The following is a 24,126-nucleotide window of genomic DNA, read 5'->3' on the forward strand; positions in this document are numbered from 1 at the left end:
CTCCGAAGAAGTTGAAGGACTACGTTAGACAGTAAAGGATAACTGTGTGTTTTTTTTTTTGCGAAAGAGGATATGTTATATAAGGCGTCGCTACCGACGACGGCGCTGTGAGATGGCACGCGCTTGGCGGCCGCCTCAGGGAGAAGGAAGAAGATAGAATAAACAGTGATGTCTTCGCTAATGCTGTCATAATTACTATGCACGATATAACAGGTGTCAGTAGCGCGAGGATGTCGATCGCTCACGCAAACTTGAAAATTCATTTAAAGTAACTTCCAAGCTATATATAGTCTCTGTTGGTATTTTGCAGATGATATACACATGTTCACCGGAATCGATTCTGCAGGCTATCTCGGCCGCGAAATATTGCGTCAGTACCCCTTTAACGTTACTCTTGAGGGTGCAGGTGGTCGAATGTTTTCGTTATAAGTACTTCGAAATTAGCCTTAATAAAATAATAGCTGCGGTTTAACGTCCCAAAACCAAGACATGATTATGAGAGACGCCGTAGTGGAGGGCTCCGGAAATTTCGACCACCTGGGGTTCTTTATCGTGCCCCTAAATCTTAGTACACGGGCCTCAAACATTTTCGCCTACATCGAAAATGCAGCCGCCGTGGCCGGGATTCGATCCCGCGACCTTCGGGTCAGCAGTCGAGCGCCATAACCACTAGACCACCATGGCGGGGCCGAAATTAGCCTTAGTTTTACTCTCGTATTCACCTTTTTTCTTTCTTGCAAGTAGAATACTCCTTGCAAACATCAAACACTCGTAAAACCAGCTGCTTCTTCCCCGTAGTGACTTCGAGTCACTGATGGGGAACAAGAAAACAGCGAGCAAGCGAGGAAGACGACGGCGAGGAACAGCGCGTGGGGTCCGCCATATTAGTTCTCGAGCTCGCAGGTCACGCACTCAGCTGCTCCTACGCCAGTGTCCTTGCCTTTCCACGAGAGTGTCCGTTGCCCGCGGAAGCAAAGCGAAATGACGATCAACGTCCCAGGCCTTCTGGCCATCATATTCTTCTACGTGATCATCCTTGTGGTGGGCATCTGGGCCGGCCGCAAGACCAACGCGCCCCGCCGAGGCACCTTATCAGTGAGCGTGGGCGAGCAGTCCAACATAATGCTCGCCGGAAGAAACATCGGTCTGTTCGTCGGCGTGTTCACCATGACCGGTGAGCCTATACCATGGCCAAGTAGCCTGTAGACGATGTTAGAGCGTAAGTGATAGGGGATGCCAGGCACAAGCAGATGTACGCGACACTTCAGTAGAAAACTCGTTTGTAAATCTTGAAGCGTCCTTGTATAGGAATGAGACTATAGCACTCAGCAGCGTAGGGCTGAAAAACTGAGCTCATTTGACGGCGTTTCCAAAGAATTTTCACTGCTAAGAAGCTGTCAAATAACTTCAATCATCAAGAAAGCTTGATGTGCGTCTGCCGACTTCGTAGAAGGGGAGAAGAGCAGGTTGTGCAAGAGAGCTCGCGGAGATAGACATCATGGATAGAGTAGTGACAGTGACAGCCCCTGGCCAGAATATTGCATCAGCGGGGGTACAGTTTGCCTCATGCGCTTACATTATTCAAGCGACTATAGCCTTTATGGCTCATTCGCCCGTATTCATTGCTGGCGGTCTGTACTTGGACAACAAGAAGACGCTCGGCTCGCTGCAAAGGCCACAGCGCGCGCGTTTTCGTGAAAGTGAGTTGCAAGCCAAATTTGTCAGCCTACAGAGCCCTTCGTGAAGCGCCACTGCAAATTTTGATAACGCATTGGAAGTTATAAGGTGCCATCGAGGGAGGGCTTCGGCGTAATACATTATTTTTTTTTTCAAATCTGCCCGTTATTGGAAAACAAATTAGAACAAATTAAACTGCGTGTTTACCATGTGCCTAGCGCTTCTGATAGTACTGGGTCGCGATGATAAATCATGTACAGATCATACTTGGTGATTGCCGGCTGGAACGAGGGCCTGCGTTGACAATGTTCGTAGGCTAGGCAGTAGGACGCTATCTTGTGCCTTGATTAATGGCTAAAGGATGGCGCTGTAGAACAAATGAAAGCGGGGCCAGTTCGTGACAGTTCTTGAACATAATGAAACACAGCGCAACCACGACTCGGACCACGAGAAAAGAGGGACAAACCACCAGAGGGCGCTAATAGCGTGCGGACGCTAGAGTTACTGTATATGATACTTTTAGGTGGCAGAGTTGCGCCTTTGATACAACTCGCTGCTCGCACCCCCATTCGCCAAGCGCGCTGACGTGCGCAAAAAGCATATTTTTGAGGAAAAGCCAACTTCACGCCTGCGTGTGTGCTGGCGACCGCAGCGCCACCACCACTGCTTTACCGCCGCGCCACCACTGTCCCAAGCAGTCCGGCGATCCGGCAGATCTAACGAATGTTTTTGTTGGTGCTGCGGTGGTGTTTTGTGTTGTCTATTTTCGCTGTACGTCATTTCAGTTGTGACTTTGCGGCACAACAAAAATGTCAGTAATATTTCTGCGACTAGAGCAGGCGATAACAGGTTATTTATGGCTTCTTCTCCACTTGTAGCAGCTGGCTAGCCGCTGATAAAAATCGGACGGCACCGAAAGATAAAAAAAATGTGCGCGAATAAATGTTTGAATATTCACCTCACTATCCTATCAAAACAGCATAACACAGTGCGAGCACTCTGCAACATAAATTGTGTTAAGTAATGTTGATTTTGTGCCACATCTACCTAGATCTGCTTAAAATTCTCGTTAGCTTGCGTTATTTGAAAAACACAGAGTGATATAATTTGAGCACGTGTTTTATCGCCACTCATTATTTTCTCGTGCCACCCACTTAAATTTTCGAAGCGCTGCGTCAAAAACTGCGTGAAACGGGTAATTGGCTGAACTTAACTTATCCAGAATCGTGTCTGTCGGAGTTTTCCTATTTGCTATTTAGAACACTTAAAACAAAATATTGCTTCCGATAGTGACTTCCCAGATTATAGCACCAGTTTCATCTAAATTCATCTTTTGTTCGAGTTTTCCTTTTGTATTTCTTAGAAGCGAGAGTCTGCGCCTGCGACGCGTTAATGCCAGCGAAAAGCACACGGAGCCGCACCGCCGCCTACATTTGACAGGAGTGGCTTTCCTATATAACGTGGACGCCTCGGTGGGCAAGATGGCGGACCTATGCGCAACTCTGCTCCCGTAGGGAGCATATACAGTAACCCTAGCGGGCGCCGCCTCGCAGGAGGTATATAGTTGAGTGGCAGACGCTAATAAAGGGGACTTCTTGTTGCTACGAGCCGAGCTCGTGTCATTATTCGGCGTCTCTGAACAGGCTATAGTTCAAATTGCCAGAACAGGCATTGGCCAATAAGAATACGGTGAGCGCCTAAGCCACAGTTAATAAAAAACGAAAACAAAAAAAGAAACAAACAAAAAGCTTTGCCATTTCATTCCGCAGCCCTGAGCCGCCCTTTTCCTATACGACATCTCTACACTTGATACACTTATGTTGTAAATTGCTCGTGGTTGTCGATGACGCTTATGCGAGTCAATAAATCTATATTGTGGCGGATATCGACTTTTCCAATCTGACGTTTGCCTTTGGCGTTTAGTGATGAAAGAAGTGACAGGACGACACGATCAGTACGCTGGTGCGGTATATAAGAACCGCAGACCGGGTGTTACCATGCCTGTGCTTTGACATCTCGGAAAAATACGCTCTTTGTGCGCAAAACGTTTCAGAAAAGAAGACAGATAGGACAGAGCGCACACTTACAACCAGTTTATTGCTCAGATGGCGCGAAAATATATATGCTCATGAGGGCGAGGAGATGACACACAGAGAAAGGGAAAGTGATGCCGGACGTGCAAAAATATCTTATTCACATGTTGAAATCATATTTCAACTAAGAATATGCTCGTATTCATTGTCCAACAAGTTGATAGACGGGGCGCTTACACACTCAGTTCCTGCCTTGCGAATCAAAAAAGCTTCGTGAATTTCACGTGCCTTCTTGTCCCTATATCTTGCCATTACCTGGCAATCATCAAACATGGGGGTGCACCCACACTTCGCACAGTGACTTGCCAAGTGACTGCCCACTGATCCGCGCATGAGATTTGCGTGCTCCCTGAGGCGATCGTTCAGACAACGCCCCGTCTGACCGATGTAGCATCGACCACAAGATAAAGAAATGCAATACACAACTGCTGTAATACATTCTACAAACATTTTTGCATGCTTCTTATGTTTGTAGAATGTATTACAGCAATTGTGTATTAATAATAATATCTGGGTTTAACGTCCCAAAACCACGATATGATTATGAGAGACGCCGTAGTGAAGGTCTCCGGAAATTTCGACCACCTGGGGTTCTTTAACGTGCACCTAAATCTAAGTACACGGGCCTCAAAAATTTTCGCCTCTATCGAAAATGCAGCCGCCGCGGCCGGGATTCGATCCCACGACCTTCGGGTCAGTGGTCGAGCGCCATAACCACTAGACCACCGTGGCGGGGCAGCAGTTGTGTATTGCATTTCTTTATCATGTGGTCGATGCTACATCGGTCAGACGGTGCGTTGTCTGAACGATCGCCTCAGGGAGCACGCAAATTTCATGCGCGGATCAGTGGGCAGTCACTTGGCAAGTCACTGTGCGAAGTGTGGGTGCACCCCCATGTTTGATGATTGCCAGGTAATGGCAACATATAGGGACAAGAAGGCACGTGAAATTCACGAAGCTTTTTTGATTCGCAAGGCAGGAACTGAGTGTGTAAGCGCCCCGTCTATCAACTTATTGGACAATGTATACGAGTATATTCTTAGTTGAAATATGATTTCAAGATGTGAATAAGATGTTTTTGCACGTGCGACATCACTTTCCCTTTCTCTGTGTGTCATCTCCTCGCCCTCATGAGCATATACAGGGTGTTTCAGCTAAAAAGCACCAAGTATTAAAAATATTAAACATAGGTGCTACGCATCTTCAATTAGCGCAGTATTGTTCTGAGCCATATATAGCACGTCAGAATAATTTTTCCAATCCGCCAAGCTCGGTAATTAAGAAAGATTGCTTAATGAACATTTTAAATAGTAAATCTAGAGAAAACTTTTCAATACAAAAGCTGTAGCGCTTGTTGAGAAACATGGAATTTTTCATTCTATGCTAAGGTAGCTCCCCTGCTTAATTTTTTTCCGGCCTTTCTTTAAAGAGCGCGTATTTAAAAAAAATACCACGTGACTGCCGCCTGAGGCATGGCGCTTTTAGTGCCCTCAAATGTAAGTTGAACGAATTATCAAAGGCTGCTCCACGCACGAAGGTCGGTTGAGCAGGCTACCGGTGAGTGCGATGGACGCTAACTGATGATAGGGGCGTACCGTCTAAAGGAAAAAAAAAGTCTACGAAAGGGCGGCCGCCACGTGTCAGTGAATCTTTTATCTCGGTCCTTATCAGGCTGTCACCCTCGCCCCTTCCAATGCGTTTCTTTATTGGTGCGAAAAAAAAAAGAAAAAATGTCTACGCTGCATCAAATGCTGTCTACGGTCACAAGTGACATTTGCTCCGTGGCTGCCGCTTTTTCGTTGAAGAATTTGCTTTTTTTTGTTATTGAAACGGTATGCTTATTTTGTCGCTTAACGTCCATCGCAGTCACCGATAACCTGTTCCATCGATCTGCGTGCGCGAAGCAGCCTTTGATAATTCCTTTAACTTACATCTGAGGGCACTAAAAGCGCCGCGCGTTTGGCGGCAGTCACGTGGTATTTTTAAAAATTCGCGCGCTTCAATGAAAGGCCGGGAAAAAATTAAGCAGGAGAGTGATCTTAACATAGATTTAAAAATTCAATGTTCCTGAACAAGCGCTACAACTTTCGTATTGAAAACTTTTCTCTAGAGTCAATATTTAAAAAGTTCATTAAGAAACGTTTCTTAATTACCGAGCTTGGCAGACTTAAAAAATATTCTGACGTGCTCTATATGGCTCAGAACAATACTACACTAAATGTAGACGCATAGCGCCTATGCTAAATTTTTTAATACTTGGTGCTTTTTATCTGAAACACCCGGTATATTTTCGCGCCATCTGAGCAATAAACTGGTTGTAAGTGTGCGCTCTGTCCTATCTGTCTTCTTTTCTGAAACGTTTTGCGCACAAAGAGCGTATTTTTCCTTTTAGAATGCAGTACCAACCAGCCCAAGTAGCCACCTTGTTGACATCTCGGCTTTTCTCTTCTCTTCAGCGACCTGGGTCGGAGGTGGTTACATCAACGGTACCGCAGAAATTGTTTACAGGGACGGTCTCGCTTGGTGCCAGGCACCCTTCGGATACGCCCTCAGCCTGCTCATCGGTGAGTCAAGTCCCGGTTTGTCGCTTGAATGTGATCGAGGTATATTTTGATGACGAACTTAAACTGGTATGCATGGCGACAGCGAGGTCTCTGTAAGACCTTATTCGTAGAAAACGTTTGCGCTGTGCGAGACTTCCTGCGATCACAGTGCGGGGTTCGATAGCGGCTCTGCCCCGGTGCGAAATAAGTGAGACAGTTCGAAATCAACCAGGGTAGGTCCGCAGCCTTCACATGATGCACTATAACTGCCGGTATTTAACGACAGCTTATTTCTGTTTTCTTTCCTAAACGCAAGCTATTTACTGTGTGGTCCATATCTATTGCTTGACTATCGCCAAAATATATATACACTGCATGCTACCTGCGCAGGCGGCTACCTGTTCGCGGTGAAGATGAGGAAAGCCGGCTACAAAACGATGCTGGACCCTTTCCAGCAGCACTTCGGCGCCCGCATGGGATGCCTGCTCTTCCTGCCGGCCCTGTGCGGCGAGGTGTTCTGGTCGGCCGCCATCCTCGCTGCGCTCGGTAAGTGGGTCCTTACCGGCGCTCCTTGTAGATGCTTGCATGAATGAGTTCCGACTTGCCCAGGTCGTCACCCTCGCAGTGAACATTTATCTGCATGTTACAACTGCGGGCACCTTAGTCGATTTGAATGTAGATTGTAGAATGTAGTTAGCTTTGTGTAGACTGACAGCGTATTCCAAAACTGGGGAAATGAGCACTGAAAATACAATCTCATCCACCGACGATATATATATATATATATATATTGTAGCGGGGTTGCAGCTATGACTATGGTGAGGTGTGCGTAGAAGAGGCAGACGACGTGTCGGTGTGCTGGAAGTAACAACCGCCATCTTGACTGCTGGACCATCCCACACTGTAAATAACTTATAAATATATTCGCAACATTTTGGTGGAGGTGCTGGGTACTACGCAAGACGGAACTCCGCAGCGGACGTATCCTGGACAGCCGCAATATGTCAACAGAAAGCAACTCTGCTGCTGCCACTTCGACCGCGCCTCCGGTACAGCCGGTACAGCCGGTCGTATTGACTCAACCCCGCGATCCCGGTAACTTCTGCGGCACCGACCACGTTGACGTCGATGACTGGATCGCGAAGTATGAGCGGTTTGCAGCGGTCTACCGGTGGGACCCTACAATGATGCTTGCCAACGTTGACTTCTATCTCTGCGGAACAGCAGGTACGTGGTTTCAGGCTCATGAAGCTGACATAACCAGTTGGGATGCCTGTAAACAGAAGCTTCGTGACCTATTTGGTAGAGCCGTCGGACGCCAGCGGGCCGCTTCTAAAGAACTCTCCTGTCGGGCACAATCTTCGACCGAATCGTATGTTTCCTACATCCTTGACGTCCTGGCCCTTTGCCGACGTGTCGACACCAACATGTCAGAGGGTGACAAAGTAAGCCACTTGCTCAAGGGAATTGCGGATGATGCTTTCAATTTACTAGTGTCTAAAGACTGCTTCACCGTGGACGACATCATCAAAGAGTGCCGCCGGTTCGAAGAACTGAAGAGTCGCGGCATTGCCCAGCATTTCGTGCGACTTCCGAACACGGCCGCTACATCATCTTGCGAGGACCTTCAGCCGCCATGCGGTCAACCGCCTACCAACGAGAGCGTAGTTCGCATCGTGCGCCGAGAAATCGAGGCGGCGTCGCCACCATCTTTCCTGACGCGGCCATCTGATGATCCTCGACCAACGATCTCGTTGATCCAGCAGGTTGTGAGGGAAGAGCTTGCAAATGTCGGACTGCAGCCGGTGTGTTCGTTGACGGAACCTCGTGTCAGTTCCATAACGCCTCCTCGTGCACCGGAAATGTTTCGCCGCTATTGTGACCCTGCCCAGTGGAGAACGCAGGACGACAAGCCGATCTGCTTTCGTTGCCACGGTGTAGGACATATTTCTCGCTACTGTCGTTCTCGCACCTTTCCATCTCGCTCGTTTTCTGGCTATCGACGTGACGACAACCACCGGCCCCTGCAGTTTCCCGCTCGTGACGGTGGACCATACGCTGAGGCTCCTGCGACATCGGTCCGACGCTCCAGCCGTTCGCCGTCCCCAAGCGATCGTCGCTCCCGGTCACCTCAGCCCCGTCGCCATTCGTCGCCCCGCCCTACTGGACGCCCATACTCGGAAAACTGAGCAATGCAGCTCCCGGAGGTGACGCTGCATTCGACCCCCGACCTGAAAACCCTCTGCTGACCCTCACTACGGACCAGAACCTGCTTGCTGTGGAAGTGGATGGCCTACCTGTTACTGCCCTCATTAATACCGGCGCACATATTTCTATTATGAGCTCTGATCTCCGTGCACGATTAAATAAGGTCCTTACGCCGCCCGAGTCCCTATTTGTACGTGTCGCTAGTGGAGGAACTCCGGCTGTACTCGGAATGTGCACGGCACGTGTGAGGTTCTCCGACCGTCAGACGTCCGTTCTGTTTCATGTTCTCGCTCATTGCCCACATGATGTCATCCTCGGACTCGATTTCTTGTCTGACCACTCTGCTGTCATTGACTGCTCGGCCGGTGTTGTACAACTTGACTTGCCTGCGTCCGCCGACGTGTCGGAGGAGGTTCAGACCAAACTTTCGTGTGCTGAGGCTATTCGTCTGCCACCACAAGCCCTAACTTGCGTCGCTGTTGAACCCTATCCCAATGTACCGGATGGTGATTACGTGGTTTCTCCTTCTCCCAGTGTTCTACTGGCCCGCAGCGTTTCCTCTCCGTACACAGTTGTAACTGTTACAGCGAACAAGACGTGCCTTCCTCTTCTGAACTTCGGATTCAGCCCTCAAGTCCTACCACAAGGCATTGCTCTTGCTACTCTGTCACCGTCGCACGAGTGCCAGATCTCATCGGTGTCACCTGAACTGCCCGTTGTCGTCTCTCCGAACCCGCATAGAGTCGACGCAGTCACCTCTTCTACACTGCACAACAACATCACCAAGATGATTGCCTCAGAACTTTTGCCCTCTCAAGTTAAAGACCTCAGTGATCTCCTTATGATCTACTCTGACATATTTGACTTCGACGGTAGGCCCTTAGGTCAAACCTCGCAAGTCAAGCATTGCATAGATACCGGTGATGCAGCTCCAATTCACAGGCGTCCATACCGAGTTTCACCATCAGAGCGCCAAGTTATTCAACAGGAGGTTGACAAGATGCTCACAAAAGGCATTATTGAGCCTTCTTCGAGTCCGTGGGCTTCCCCTGTAGTCTTAGTTAAAAAGAAAGACAACACCTGGCGTTTCTGCGTGGATTATCGGCATTTAAACAAGATCACCAAAAAGGATGTCTACCCGCTTCCTCGTATCGATGATGCCCTGGACTGCCTTCATGGTGCTACCTATTTTTTCTTCGATAGACCTACGCTCTGGTTACTGGCAAATCGCCGTAGACGACCTCGACCGTGAGAAGACTGCCTTTGTAACGCCTGACGGTCTCTACCAATTCAGAGTCATGCCGTTCGGCTTGTGCAATGCGCCGGCCACGTTCGAGCGGATGATGGACACGCTTTTGCGCAGCTTTAAATGGTCTATCTGCCTGCGTTACCTGGACGACGTCATTGTATTTGCCCCCACCTTTGAGTCTCACCTCGACCGACTTTCGTCCATTCTTTCAGTGTTTCGTGCGGCTGGGCTACAACTTAATTCATCGAAATGCCACTTTGGCCATCGCCAAGTTGCTATTCTCGGGCATCTCGTTGACTCATCTGGCATCCGACCCGATCCCGACAAAGTTCGCGCTGTCCTCGATTTTCCCGTACCAACTTGTGCCAAAGACGTTCGAAGTTTTGTGGGCCTATGCTCATATTTCCGACGATTCGTCAGAAACTTCGCAGATATTGCCCGCCCCCCTCACTGATCTTCTCAAGAAAGATGTGCCATTTTGGTGGGGTCCTGACCAAGCCAGTGCTTTTTCCCGTCTCATTACGCTGCTCACCACACCGCCGATCCTCGCCCACTTCGACCCGTCTGCTCAAACCGAGGTCCGCACAGACGCTAGTGGTTACGGCATTGGCGCTGTGCTAGCCCAGCGTCAATCCGGTCATGATAGAGTTCTTGCGTATGCCAGCCGGCTCCTCTCCCCTGCCGAACGCAATTACTCTATTACTGAGCGCGAGTGCCTGGCGCTTGTATGGGCAGTTGGTAAATTCCGCCCCTATTTATATGGTCGACCTTTCACCGTTACCACAGACCACCACGCTCTATGCTGGCTTTCAGCACTCAAAGATCCAACAGGGCGCCTAGCTCGCTGGGCTCTGCGCCTCCAGGAATTCACGTACACAGTGGTCTACAAGTCCGGCCGTCTACATCAAGACGCCGACTGCCTTTCTCGGTACCCCGTTGACGATCCAGACCACGTAACGGATGACACGTCCATCTGTATCTCCTCGCTCTCTGCTTTCGGCAACATCGGTGACAAGCAACAGCGTGACGCGTCCCTACGAGATCTAATCACCCGCCTGAATACTGACTCGACGGACAGTTCGCTTCGCATGTTCGTCATCATAGACGGTATCTTATACCGCCGGAACATGCGCCCAGTGGGACAGGAACTACTAGTTGTAGTACCCACTCATCTCCGCTCGACCGTACTTCAGCAATTAGATGATGTACCAACGGCCGGCCACCTTGGTGTTGCCAGAACGTACGACCGTGTCCGCCGACGCTTTTTCTGGCCTGGCCTCTACCGTTCCGTACATCGTTATGTCGCTTCTTGCGAGTCGTGCCAACGCCGGAAAAGGCCAGCTGTACACCCCGCCGGGCTCCTTCAACCCATAGACATACCTGCTGAGCCTTTTTTTCGTGTCGGCCTCGACCTTATGGGACCTTTCCCACTTTCTCACAACGGTAACAGATGGGTCGCCGTCGCTACGGATTATTCTACCCGTTTTGCCATTACGAGACCTCTCCCGAGCAGCTGCGCTACAGACGTCGCCGACTTTTTGATACAAGACGTCATCTTACATCACGGCGCTCCTCGTCAACTCGTCACAGACCGAGGCCGCTACTTTTTATCCAAGGTGATCGAGGAGCTACTTCGCTCTTGTGCAACCAAGCACAAGCTTACAACGGCCTATCATCCCCAAACGAACGGATTCACAGAACGTTTGAATCGCACGATCACTGACATGCTCGCCATGTATGTCTCGACTGATCATCGCGACTGGGACATTGCTCTACCCTTTGTCACTTTCGCTTACAACAGCTCGCGCCACGACACTGCTGGATATTTTCCCTTTTACCTTTTGTATGGAAGAGAACCGACCTTGCCGTTCGACACGCTCGTACCCATCCCTGACCACATCTCCACCGAATATGCTCGCCACGCTATCAGCACAGCCGAAAAGGCCCGTCAGATCGCCCATCGACGCCTTTTGGACTCGCAACTCAGCCAGAAACATAGATACGACAGTTGCCACCGGAACGTTCGCTTCAATCCGGGTGACCTCGTTCTCCTGTGGTCTCCGTCTCGGCATGTTGGCCTGGCCGAAAAACTTCTGCCCAACTACTCCGGCCCCTACCGTGTGCTACGCCAGGTGACTGAGGTTACCTATGACGTCGCCCCTCTGGACCCTACGGCGCCCTCTACGTCTTCAAACGTCGTCCACGTCGCTCGCCTGAAGCCGTACCTTTCGCCCACCACCTGCTAACAGGCGCCGAGTCGGCGCTTTCGCCGCCGGAGGTCGATGTAGCGGGGTTGCAGCTATAACTATGGTGAGGTGTGCGTAGAAGAGGCAGACGACGTGTCGGTGTGCTGGAAGTAACAACCGCCATCTTGACTGCTGGACCATCCCACACTGTAAATAAGTTATAAATATATTCGCAACAATATATATATATATATATATATATATATATATATATATATATATATATATATATATATGTATATATATATATATATATACGCGTAGGTGATGCGAGTCATGCTTTCACCAGGGCATTAGGTCAAATTACGGTGTCAATCTGAGAAACTAACATATTCGTTTCAACGTACAGCGTGGCAAGTCGGGGGAAGAAGATAGGACGAAACCAGCGCTCGTGTCATCCAAATTTTGTCCCTCATCTGTGCCGCGTTGCACGTTTAACCAGATATGTTAACGGGCCAACACGCCCAATTTACTGTGTTTACCTGAGAAAGTAATAGAAAGGGCAGATTGACGAATAATAACACATTTCGCTGACGTACAACACCATCGATCTCGAGAAGTGTATACAGGTTTATACGAAATTCTTAGGGGCATCACGTGGGGTGGGACATCACGTCAAAGATGGTGCGAGTACACAACCATTAAAAATGCCACCAGAAAGAGTCACGTGCGTTACGTGCACCGGTCTGTGTTGGCGCTTTCATCTTCGTCCTTGTAATTGGATCGCTGCGTCAACATGGGTGCACTTTCGACAGCGTATGCTTTATGAACGGTGTGCATTAAATATTAAAGAAAGGATAACGTACATGTAACATAAATGTGACGTTCTGGGGATCACAAAATGCATTCCACGCGACAATAATGGTCATTAATCACGAAATAACACCGACATATGTATACCCATCTCGATGCATTCGTTTTCGTCGTTTTCCCTTGAGCTTGTTTTTCCAAATGTGCCTCATCAACAACGTTGCTACCATGCAAAGGTTTTCCACACAAAGAGAAGCAACGCGTCGCATCATCTCGCAATCTGGTTAGCGATTTCCATTACCCAGGCGCCACAGTGGAGGTTATCATGGACTTCGAGCGCACAGAGTCGGTGGTCGCGTCGGCGTGCATCGCCCTTTTCTACACGTTCACGGGCGGCCTCTACTCGGTCGCCTACACGGACGTCATCCAGCTGCTCGCCATCTTCTTTGGCCTGGTACGTACATACACTTTATTGCTGTTGTCGCCTTTCCAGCCTAAGGGCGCGTTCACACTGAGACATTAGGCGGCGAGAACGCGCGGAATCCGCTTCGGCGGCAGCGAGATCCGCCGGAAAATCCCTTTCCGCGTCGATCGGTCCTGGACCGATTTTTGCGGCAGCTGCCGCCGGATTCCCTCACCGCGAGCCAATCGGAACACGAGTAGAACATTCGAAAAATGGCGGCGTGCTTGTGATATTGCAGTCGTCGAAGCCCGCAGCAACAGCGAAGTCTTTCGTAATCATCCTGTAGCTCTCGACAAGTGCCAAGTGTTCTCGCGATTATCATCTTTGCAATACACCATCGCGATTTCGCGAAACGGGTAGCATTATCTCGGCTCGACCAAGCTTCTCGCCTCTTGCAAATCAGGGCGAACCAACCACGACTGCTTGCGTCGTTTCTTGTTCGGCGAACGCATGTTTCTCCTCGTCAGACATCGCCAGAAAGTTCCTTTCCAGCAGGCCCAGCAGTTCCACGACCCTGCTTCTGTTTATGCGCTTCGCCATAACGAAACGCGTACACAACGCAGAGCGCGTCGATGCCAGCGTTCCTTCGCGCGAAGGGACGATGACAACTAGGCGCCCTAGTTTCGGCGGTGCGGTCGCTAAGCGGTGTGAACAATGTTGAATTTCGGCGGCGCGCGAATTCCGGTCGCTGTGGCCGGCGGATTCCCCAGTGTGAATGAGCCATAACGCTTCCCTTAAAGCCGTTTCACATGACGCAAAACACAGCGATTTTCAGGCTGCGAATTCGCTTCTAGCTAAAAACGACCGATCGCCACCACCGCAACGGTCAGCAACGGGCGACATACACATCGGAAATCCTTCCCTCTGTTCGCAGCGGTGAAGCAATTTTTTGGTCGGGACCCGTTGAAACTGCGCCGACGAGTTTGTTTTAAATGCGAATGCATTTCTTAGCCGGGCTATGTGAGGCATCTGGCGTTGTCCGCGGCGCCCTCTCCCATAGCAACAGCTGCGATCGCGCGCGCTTATCCTCGCCCCTAGCAACCGCAGCATGTGGTGCGAGAGAGTGTAGGAGAGGGTAGGTGCAGTGCTTCGCCGTTCATTTCTCTCCTCCCTGCACCACACTCTCCCGTCCACTCGCGCCTTTTCGACCGTTCGCTGGCTGGGCCGTTCGCTGGCTGGGCGCCTCTCAAGAAAATTCGGAAATGTGTGCTCGAGACGCCGCTGTGAAACACCAACGCCGAGCCGAGAACGCTGGCGCCCCATTCTCCCGTCCGCTCGCGCCTCACTCTCGACCGTTCGCTGGCTGGGCGCCTCTCTAGGCGATGGCAGAAGTCGGTGAAGGCGAATGTCTGACGGCAACGGTACCCTCTCTCGGCGCAAGAAATGCATTCGCATTTCCCCATGATTCCCTTCGGGGAGGTGGGGGCATTTTTTTTTGGTTATGGCCGCTGTTGTGCATTGTGAAATGAATTTAGATTAGAAAGTATTTTTAAATGACAAAGCACGCGTGCTCTTCGCTACCTTTGATGAAACGTTAACAATATCATAGCGCACCGACTGTTCCATTACAAATGAGAAATTCTGTAGCGTCTGCCATACAAAACTACAGCAAGCAACCTTACACACTGCGGCAGTCGCATAGCAAAATCGCAACGAAACCGCCAATGAAACCGCCATCTAGCGGCGGTTGCGAAGGGAAGGAGCAGAGTGCATGTGTTGGGTGATTTTTTTCGCTGCAATCATATGTGAAACGCCCTTTACGGTGCTCGAGGGCCGCTGTGTAACCCATAGTTTCGTAAGATAAATACGAGCATAGGCGTGTGCAAAGGGGGGGGGGGGGGCGGCTGCCCCCCCCCCCCTATTCACCTAAGGGAGGGGGGCGCAGAGTCAGCCCCACACATGGACACAAAAGCGAGGCGGGGCGCCATGCATTGACATAATTGGGAGGGGGACGCCGCGACGAACCTTCCCCCCCTGAAGGGGTACCCTGCGCAAGCCTGTGAATACGAGCCAGTACGGCTGTTTTGGGATTTCATTTGAGCTCTCTCCAGCAGCATAATTGTACCTTTATAGAGATACACTCTTCAATATGACGGCGCGTTTTTTTCTCCTCATCGACGTGCAGTGGCTGTCTGTGCCGTTCGCCATGTTCCACGAGGCAGTAGGCCCGATCTCGTACCCGATGAATGACTTCGTGGGCAGCGTGGAGTGGAAGGACTTCGGCACGTACTGGGACTCCATGCTGCTGCTCATGATGGGCGGCGTGCCCTGGCAGGTTGGTGCAATAATCACGTGTTTCCATACATACTTATTTATTAAAAGCGCTAAGAAGACGGAAACAAGAAAGGGCACAGCACGAAGCGCTCGCGTTGTGATCCTCCTTGTCACTGTCGTCTCAGCGCTTTTAATATATAAGAAAGAACCAGTAACAACCTCCTCGCCTTTCCGTTTTGTTTCCAAACATTCCGCACTGCTCACTGTGTAAGCATAATCTTCATGCACCAGTTTTTATTCGGAGCGTCTTACTTTCTTGTGGCAAGAGGATGGACAAGCACGTATTCGGCCTGTTTACTTTTCCCCGCAAGTTTATCAATGCTGCATGGTCCTGCGAAACCACGGTTCTTTCCTCTCCCTAGCGATAAGTCAAGCTAAGTCATTATAATGTCATTCACAGTGCGTGCTCGAAAACATTGCATTAAGAGAACACTAAGCATTGTCCCAAGCACTATGCTGCAGTACGGTCTGAATGCGAGCACACTGGTAGGACATCGTCCTGAAAAGAAACGGTCAGAAGACGGGAAACACGGCGATTCGGCAACAGACACGTACAGTGTCGTATTGCTTTGTGTGTGATCTGCGATTACAGTTCCCGTCTTTTGGTGCCGTCCACCTCAAAAGATACATACTCGAACGCGTGAAATATGTTGCGTCTTCTCTAGCGCATTCTGTTCCACATGGCTGTTTCCCAAGTAGTCGGAAGTCTCCCTTCCAATAGTCATGGTTGCCAGGTCAAAAAGACAAAAAATAGCCAAAAATAGAAAAGAAAATGATGGGTGATTCCTCCGTCATAGGAATCGGTATAACAGGAAAACGAAACGTGTCGTCACAGAAGTAGTTGACTGTTTACAGGGCATTGCTATATGAGAGCTTGTACAATGCCTACTGTTCGCCACATATAGTACCGCTTGATGCGGACGCACTCACGTTGACGTCTAGTGGCACACCTCCGTACCGACGACTAACGCCCATGATCATGACTTAACCCTTGCGGTAGCTGAAGTTCTTTATATACGTGGGCACCGGGCATACTGTCACATTGAAGTGACTGTACCTCGCAAAGATAGCATCAAGGGTGAATCCCGCGCAAAGATGGCATCAACAAGTACATAATAAACACTGATACTCGATATACACTCCTTCAAAGCGTGGTGAAACGCGAAGAGAAACGCTACGCGCGTCGTGTATTCCCTCTAGCGTGGCCGGTAATTCTCATAGGGTGAGCGGGGAACGCGGTGCGACGGCCAGGGGATCGTCGGAGAGCTGTATTTTTTTATATGGATGGATGCTATGAGCGAGGCTTGGGCTTAAACGCCACCTTGCGGTGTGTTAAAGCGTTGACGTAATTACACTTCTATTGGAAACGCGCCGAATGGGATGGTTGTAGAAACAGCGCGTTTTTTTTTTTTCGAGCCTGGTGGCACATAAGTCACCGCCCCGTTATAAAGAGGACGCTCATAGCATCCATCCATTCGTCCATCCAAGAGCACTGTGAGAGGAAAGTGTGAAACATAAAAGGCGCGTTCCTTTAACCTCCGTTATGTGTTTGGCAGTAGCTCGGTGGGCTACACGCCCGCCAGCCACCGTCGCAGACCGAAAGGTCAAGGGTTCGACCCCTGACAACAAAACTTTAGTTTTTTTTCTTTGCCATCTGATGACGGTTCATTTCGCTGACGTATTTCCGTGACAGAAATAGGTCATAAAAGCCTTGGTGGACCCCGGAATAAAACACTTGCGTGTTAAAAACACGCGAAAACGTAGCCAACTTTATCCAAGCGCCGTCAAAGTAGCCAAAAGTAGCCACGCGTGTGTGAAAACGACGGCGGCGTTTTCATTCAAATGAATACAGGCAGAAGCAGGGGCGTAGCGAGAAATCTTTTTCGGGGGGGGGGGGGGGGGGGAGGGGTTCAACCATAATTTATGTATGTTCGTGCGTGCGTTTGTATGTGTGCGTGTGTATATATATGCAAGCAAAACTGAAAAATTTCGGGGGGGGGGGTTGAATTCCCCCCAACCCCGCCCCCCGGCTACGCCCCTGGGCAGAAGCCTTTTGGCGAAAATGTAATTTAGTACAGCTTGAACCTTTCAATATCAAAATGGCCGAGATTCAAGCATAAATTGTTGACTTTAGCGGTCATTTTGTGCAAGATGATGAAGTTTCTCGCGCTGTTGCAAAAATGACCCTTAACGCATCTTGCGTGGCTTTTCTTGAATAGACTAGAAGTAACAGCGATGTGGCGAAAATAAGAATGAGTAGGGCCTAAGTGGGCTCGAATTCGCAGTTGTGGGTTTGAAGCATGAATTGTAGTCAATTTGGTAATAATTTTCTGTATGATGCCGAATTGCGAGCATTTTATATTTCTGAGCCGCAGGTCGTACCTAAAATTAAAAAAAAAAGATGGGACAAGCAGTTCTTGGGATATGTGATTTATAATGTTAATGAGTGCAGAGCACCCTGGATGCGGAGCGCTTTCAATTGTCCTATTTACATCCAATTACATTTAAAAGTCGTTATCTGCGATGTAGACTGTCGGCAAGTTCAGGCCCCGTGCAACATTTTCCCGCGAGTCCCCGCCACGTATCCAACTGTCTTGGCTTGTGTAATGCAGGTTCCAAATTAATTATATTTCGGAAGCAAGGAACACGCCTTTCCGCCATGTTTTGACACTGCACGCTTGAACGGCAGCGGCTGCGACATCACCAGATATCGATATTTTGGGTAAAATCTAGGGAACCGGAAAGAAGCCAAGAAGTAGTCAAGTAGCCAAGGTGTTTTTTCTGCCGCCACCGGCCTAAAATGTAGCCAATGGCGCAAAGTAGCCAAACCTGGCAAACCTGCCAATAGTGTCCCGTCCCGTACCCGTAATCTGACACCGCAGCACCTTAACACGATGAACGCGTTGCGCGCGCAGGTGTACTTCCAACGGGTCCTCTCGAGTCGCACGGCCGAGGGCGCCGAGCTGCTGTCGTACATGGCGTCTTTCGGGTGCCTCTTCATGGCCATCCCGCCCGTTATCATTGGTGCCGTCGCCAAGGCAGCCAGTGAGTGCACATCGCATATGTGCCTAATTCATACGGCAATCGAAAATGGGTTCAACGGGAAACTATTCGGTGCACGACTCTACGTTAATGAAGAATTGAAAGAAACATGACTAAGGTTTCGTTCTTGAAGGATAGATTTCGTAATCAATATGTGCGTTAACAGCAAACTATCAAAATTCTAGTTTATTGTGTCCGGAAGAACATGTTCATTTTATATTTTAAATATGGCACTTGGACTAAAGAGCAGCCTGGCTAAACTAAGTGGTGACGCTGGTAGCAAAAGTGTCAGTCCCATATGGGGGAGTCGGGGAAAGGGGGCGCTCACCGTGTCAAGGCCGCTTTAAGAAGCAGACTAAAGGGTTTCGTAAGCAGCCCTCCCTAGAAGGCTGGCTTCACGGTATATCAAATGCACTTCTTCAGCTGCAATGGCTTGTCAAAACCTTTGCTACGCAGGGAATGCCAAATCTGTAACCGATTGACGTAACATATTGCCGCAAGTCTTATATTTCATGAGTTGAAGCTTCACCCACAAAGACTGTGGGCAACGCGCTGCGCAGGCCTCGCCGTGATGTGTAGGAAGCTTCGCGATTGTTTTGGAACAATCCGTTAAGATTGCGCGCCGCACGAGAATGTTCCAGCTTTGTCGAGAGATAACGCCGCCAACAGCGATATCGCTGGAAAGTTCGATAGCACCTGTATAAAAGCCGACGCACTTCGCCGCTTGTCAGTTGATCGACGGACGACGCCCTGTTCGCCGCTATCATTGTACAGCGTGTATTGCTGTAGTTCTAGTTCTCATTTTCCCGGCCACAAATTCGGCCAAATAAACAGTTTCATTCTGCAAACGCCGACTGCTTTCTTCGTCGACGTCACGACCACGTGACATCTGGTGGAGGTGCTGGGTAGTCCTTCCAGTCTGCGGCTGGCTCGACTGCCGCTGATGGTGTCGGTGTCTTCTTCGCGACGTGGGCTGGGTTCAAGGCTTGTCGGGGGCGTCCGGAACATGAACGAGCAGCACCTACACATCACGGCGAGGCCTGCGCAGCGCGTTGCCCACAGTCTTTGTGGGTGAAGCTTCAACTCATGAAATATAAGACTTGCGGCAATATGGATGCAGCCTGGGTGCGTAAGTGACACGAAACTTGTGATGATGGCATGTCCACTGAGCAGTTGCCATGGCAACGCTCATAGTACAGAGTGGATCGCACAGGACCTAAGTTAAGTAATTACCATTGATAGAATGGTGGCACAGCTATGGGGAACCCACGCTCAAGTTTGGGCGCGACGCTCGCGCGGCTGAGCTATGCTTCACTGGGGGCAGATGCTGCCCGCGTAGGCGGTTTGTCACCGGTTTTACCAGCGGCGACGGCAAGGACACGTGCGCGCATGCGCTACTCATTCGGCCCGTTGCACTGCTAGTGAGCATAGTTACATTGTTACTCACCACAGATGCAATCCGAGAGCTCTGCGCGTACGCGGAAGCAGGGGCGGCAGTGTTGTGGCCGTGGATATGCCCCCAATTGCGATAAGAGCAGCGGCGCCGCTCCACGTTGCTTTGGAAGCCTATGGACAGCAATTAGTGGCACCGAACGTTTAGCACGTGCTTTAATGCGCAGCCATTCATTCTAACGTCATCGTTGTCCGCGGTACCTCTATACGTTACGCCGGCCTTATCAAGTGCTATAAAAAATTTGTGACGTTATGCGGTTGCCACCGAGTGCAGACTTTCTGTATGTGATCGACTCTCCTCCAGTGGCCACAGGCACTGACGCCGCGTCACAGCGCAAGCTCGTTCCCCTTTCTGTGCATGCCTGCAGATCTGACGCAGGCGGGCTATACGAAGGCCTTTCCGCTGACGGGCGACGCGACATCGCTGACGCTGCCGCTGGTGCTGCAGTACCTGACGCCGGGCTTCGTCTCCGCCATGGGACTGGGCGCTGTCTCCGCAGCGGTGATGTCCTCCTCGGACTCGTCCATCCTCAGCGCGGCCTCCATGTTCGCCTGGAATATTTACAAGCTCGGCATCAGGCAGAACGTGAGTGCCTCGCCTCAATCTACGAGAAAGTGTTTTGTGCCAGAGTTCAAGATTTCACCGACGTCATTTTCATCAGTCAAAATGCACGCGAACAGATCCAAAAATGTTTGGAAACAATTTATTTGCCGAACCTCTTTACGAAGGGATAGAACCTGCGACTTTTCGGTCCGCGAATATAGGTGCCGAACATTTTACCGTTTGCGCCACCAACAAAATGCCAAAAATAGGCGGAAATGCACCTCATATTCTTCCTTTACATCTCTCTCTCTCACTCTGCTCATGGTAGCAGCGAATAGCCAGCAGGACGCCGCTCGCTAAGTAAACCCACAGGACGGGCACCACCCGAAATACATGTGCCTTGTCCTCCAGCGGACAAGGATTTACTGACAACCGGTTTTGTGTCGCTTGTACCGTTTGCGAACGCCTGTGATTTATGGCGAATTTGCCCAGTGGTCTGACGCTTGCAATGCGGTCCCTCCGCAGAATTCATCCCAGTAGCAGGCTCGTAGGCAAGGGGGGGGGGGGGGGCATTCTGAAATTCGTCCATCCTTCTATATTTCCGGGCAACTGTTTTTTCTTTTTGCCGTGGAAAGACTTTCTTTCGAACAATTAGGCCTTGTGCCCCTCCCGAAAAAAAAAGCCTGGCTACGTGCCTGCCCAGTAGTGAGTCATTTTACAGGTGTCGTTCATATGCCAGTCCACCTTTTTATTTTAACACGAAAGTGTATGCCGGGGTTCACTACGGTTCCACTGACGTATTTCCGTCACGGATATGACGTTGTAAAGTATACACTAACAGTGAAGGGAATACAGCTCAAGAGAAGATGGGTACAAGGAAGGCGACCTACACACAGCGCTGACTTGCAACACTTTCATGATTGTTGCAGCGCTAACACTTTATTACAACACTTTATTCACAGGATGGAAAGGATGAACATATATACTATAAGCTCAGGGCTAAGGGTCGGCTGAAGCCCTCAGAATGTACACAGAGGCAGAGCAAGAAAATGCACCTTTACTGTGCGGAGTCCCGGGCGGACTGCCGTTCCGCCGTGAGCGCGCGAGCGTGTGCGCCCGAGCTACGCATCGTCTTCGCTGAAGCCAGAGCGATACCCACACTACCCCCTTCCCCTCGATGAACAGCAGCTTATTCTTCGGAGTCGAGAAGGTCATCGACTGGTGGTTGTGGTGGGAGGCTGGGGGATGACACCGAGATGGGGTCTGAAAGGCCACCCCTAGCCAGGAGGTCCGGACGGGCCGAGCGAAGGAGAGCGACGGTGGCCTTGACGGTTGTTGGAGCTGGCGATGGTTGGGGGGGTCGAGGAATGGTGTCGCGGATTGTTACCGCAAGGAGGCGGCTGCGGTGGACGGAGCCGTCCTGATGGGCGCGGCGGGAAATTTCTGGGACTCGGTAGATCGGACAAGGGATCCTGGTCTCCCCTGTCGTGTAGGGCTGTAGTGGCTCAATCGGGGGCCGGTCTGACAGGAGTCCGCGGAACGGCTCCGGAGCGTCGAAGGGAGGGTCGCCAAGTAGAGGGCGGGGCTGTAGTTCCCAAGGTAGGCGCGACGTACAGGCCACGGGACGGTCGGCGGAATCGAGGACAGTCCATGTGGCAACCGTGCGGACACGGCCCCTCGGTGGCGGGTTACGAGGGCTACGAACGGCGGGAGACCGGTCACGGGGGCTCATCGTGAATGGGACCGGCGGGAGGGCGTCGGTGAAGGTCGCTGTCGCCGGGTACGATGCACCTGGAGAACACGCGGAGCATTGCTTAAAAGAGCTGGCGTGCAATGCTATGAAGAGAACGCGAACTTGAGATCTTGCAGCTTCCAATGTTGAATGTGCCAGCGAGTGGGTAGTTAGGCGTTATAAGTTTTAAGCTCGGAGACATGAATTGGTCCCATTAGCTTTCCGGTTGTCGTGTGTTTCAAACGGTACGGTAAGTTGCGAAGCTTTTGTGAAACACGAAACGGACCTTCCCACTTAGGTGCTAAGGATGCTGAGAAACCCTTTCACTTAAATAGTGTGCAACGGCGTAAAACTAAATGGCGGGGCTCGTACTGAATGTGACGACGGTGGGCGTTGTATTGACGCGCTTGCTCGAGTCTTGCATTATCCAATTGCTCGTGAGCAGCAACGACGGCATTGGAAAGGCGCTTTTTCCCAGCTTCTGTAAAAGTACGGGTGTCGGGGTAAGACGGATGCGATGGTACCAGGGTGTGGCTTAATGGAAATGAAAGCTCTCTCCCGAAGTTAAGAAATGCGGGTGTATAACCCGTGTACCTATTAACTGTGGTACTCGTAGAAAACGCCATTTCTGAGAGGTTAACATCCCATTGAATATGCTCCGTGGTGTCCCTCTCCAAGAACTACCAGTTGGCCCAACGTTACGGGCGCCAAATGTATGCTCAGGGCCAAGGGTCGGCTGAAGCCCTCAGAAAGTACACAGAGGCAGAGCAAGAAAATGCAACTTTACTGTGCGGAGTCCCGGGCTCGACTGCCGGCCGCCGTTCCGCCGTGAGTGCCTGCGGCCGAGCTACGCATCGTCTTCGCTGAAGCCAGAGCGATACCCACAATACATATGCCACTGACATGCGCCACAACCACGAAAAACGACAGATAAGTGTTACCTGATGTTGTGCATAGTACAAGCAACACTGCGCAGAATGGTGTGTCATTCATGGCCTGTTTAGATGACATCTCACGAGATGAAAGTGCTATTGAAGGAGAACTGACGCACATACTATCTAACTTTCTGGTGAAATCTGCCTCATTGATTTCACATGTCAACTGTGAATTCTGCTCAGCCAGCACCTCGCTTTTTTCAAAGGGCGCACAGCCGCAATCGCGGCAATGGATGCCCAAGTGGCCTAGGACCGTGTTATACAAATTGTTATGTCTCTTAGACGGTCATTTAAGCACCTGTCAGTCTGTCCCACGTATTTCTTCCCACAGGACAGATGAATCACGTATACCACGCTAGTGGTACAGGGCACAAACTGATTTCCGTGTTTTCCGGAACAGCCATTACGGCGGCCACTTGAAGCAAACTTGCAAAGCTTCGACAACTTTTCCGGTGCGGCAAACACTACCGAAACGCCAGCACGCTGCCCTACCCCCCTGAGTTTGTGGGACAGATCATGTACGTACGGAAGTACTGCAAGTTTTTTTTTTTCCTTTTCAACAGGCGCACATGGCACGCGGTCATGTTCAAGACGCTTTATTCGTTTTAAAGCTTTTCCGCAACAGCTGAAATCAGAGCCTTCGTATACACCAGAGCACGCCTGTCTCGCACCCAGGCTGCTGGCGAGCCGAGCGGATACTCTCGCACCCAGACGCCGGGCTGACCGGGCTGCCCGGGCTACACCAAGTAAACAGGGCAAGCTGCAGTTCTTTAAAGTGCGAAAAAGTACCCGTTCACGCCGCTTCAGCGTATAAGAGCTCGTCTGGGCACTACTGCGTCGTCTTTGGATGCCAAAACAAGCAGCGCAACAAGAGGATATTAGCGTTGTCTGCGACGATTACGACACGCCACGGAAATA

The 24,126-nt window shown here is 50.5% G+C and overlaps 1 protein-coding gene across 1 annotated transcript in view; it reads left to right on the top strand.

Moving 5' to 3' along the window:
• The first annotated feature begins 981 nt into the window (after positions 1 to 981).
• LOC119382051 (high-affinity choline transporter 1) overlaps positions 982 to 24,126 on the top strand; it is a 47,390-nt gene continuing 24,245 nt past the window's right edge. Inside the window, exons 1-7 of the mRNA XM_037649787.2 lie at positions 982 to 1,174; positions 6,227 to 6,334; positions 6,704 to 6,859; positions 13,072 to 13,220; positions 15,355 to 15,504; positions 18,419 to 18,548; positions 20,366 to 20,583. Coding sequence (XP_037505715.1) covers positions 982 to 1,174; positions 6,227 to 6,334; positions 6,704 to 6,859; positions 13,072 to 13,220; positions 15,355 to 15,504; positions 18,419 to 18,548; positions 20,366 to 20,583 — 1,104 coding nt within the window. The remainder of the gene's footprint in view (positions 1,175 to 6,226; positions 6,335 to 6,703; positions 6,860 to 13,071; positions 13,221 to 15,354; positions 15,505 to 18,418; positions 18,549 to 20,365; positions 20,584 to 24,126) is intronic.

Source organism: Rhipicephalus sanguineus, chromosome 2 (assembly GCF_013339695.2).
Source record: "Rhipicephalus sanguineus isolate Rsan-2018 chromosome 2, BIME_Rsan_1.4, whole genome shotgun sequence".
NCBI classification, from domain to species: domain Eukaryota; kingdom Metazoa; phylum Arthropoda; class Arachnida; order Ixodida; family Ixodidae; genus Rhipicephalus; species Rhipicephalus sanguineus.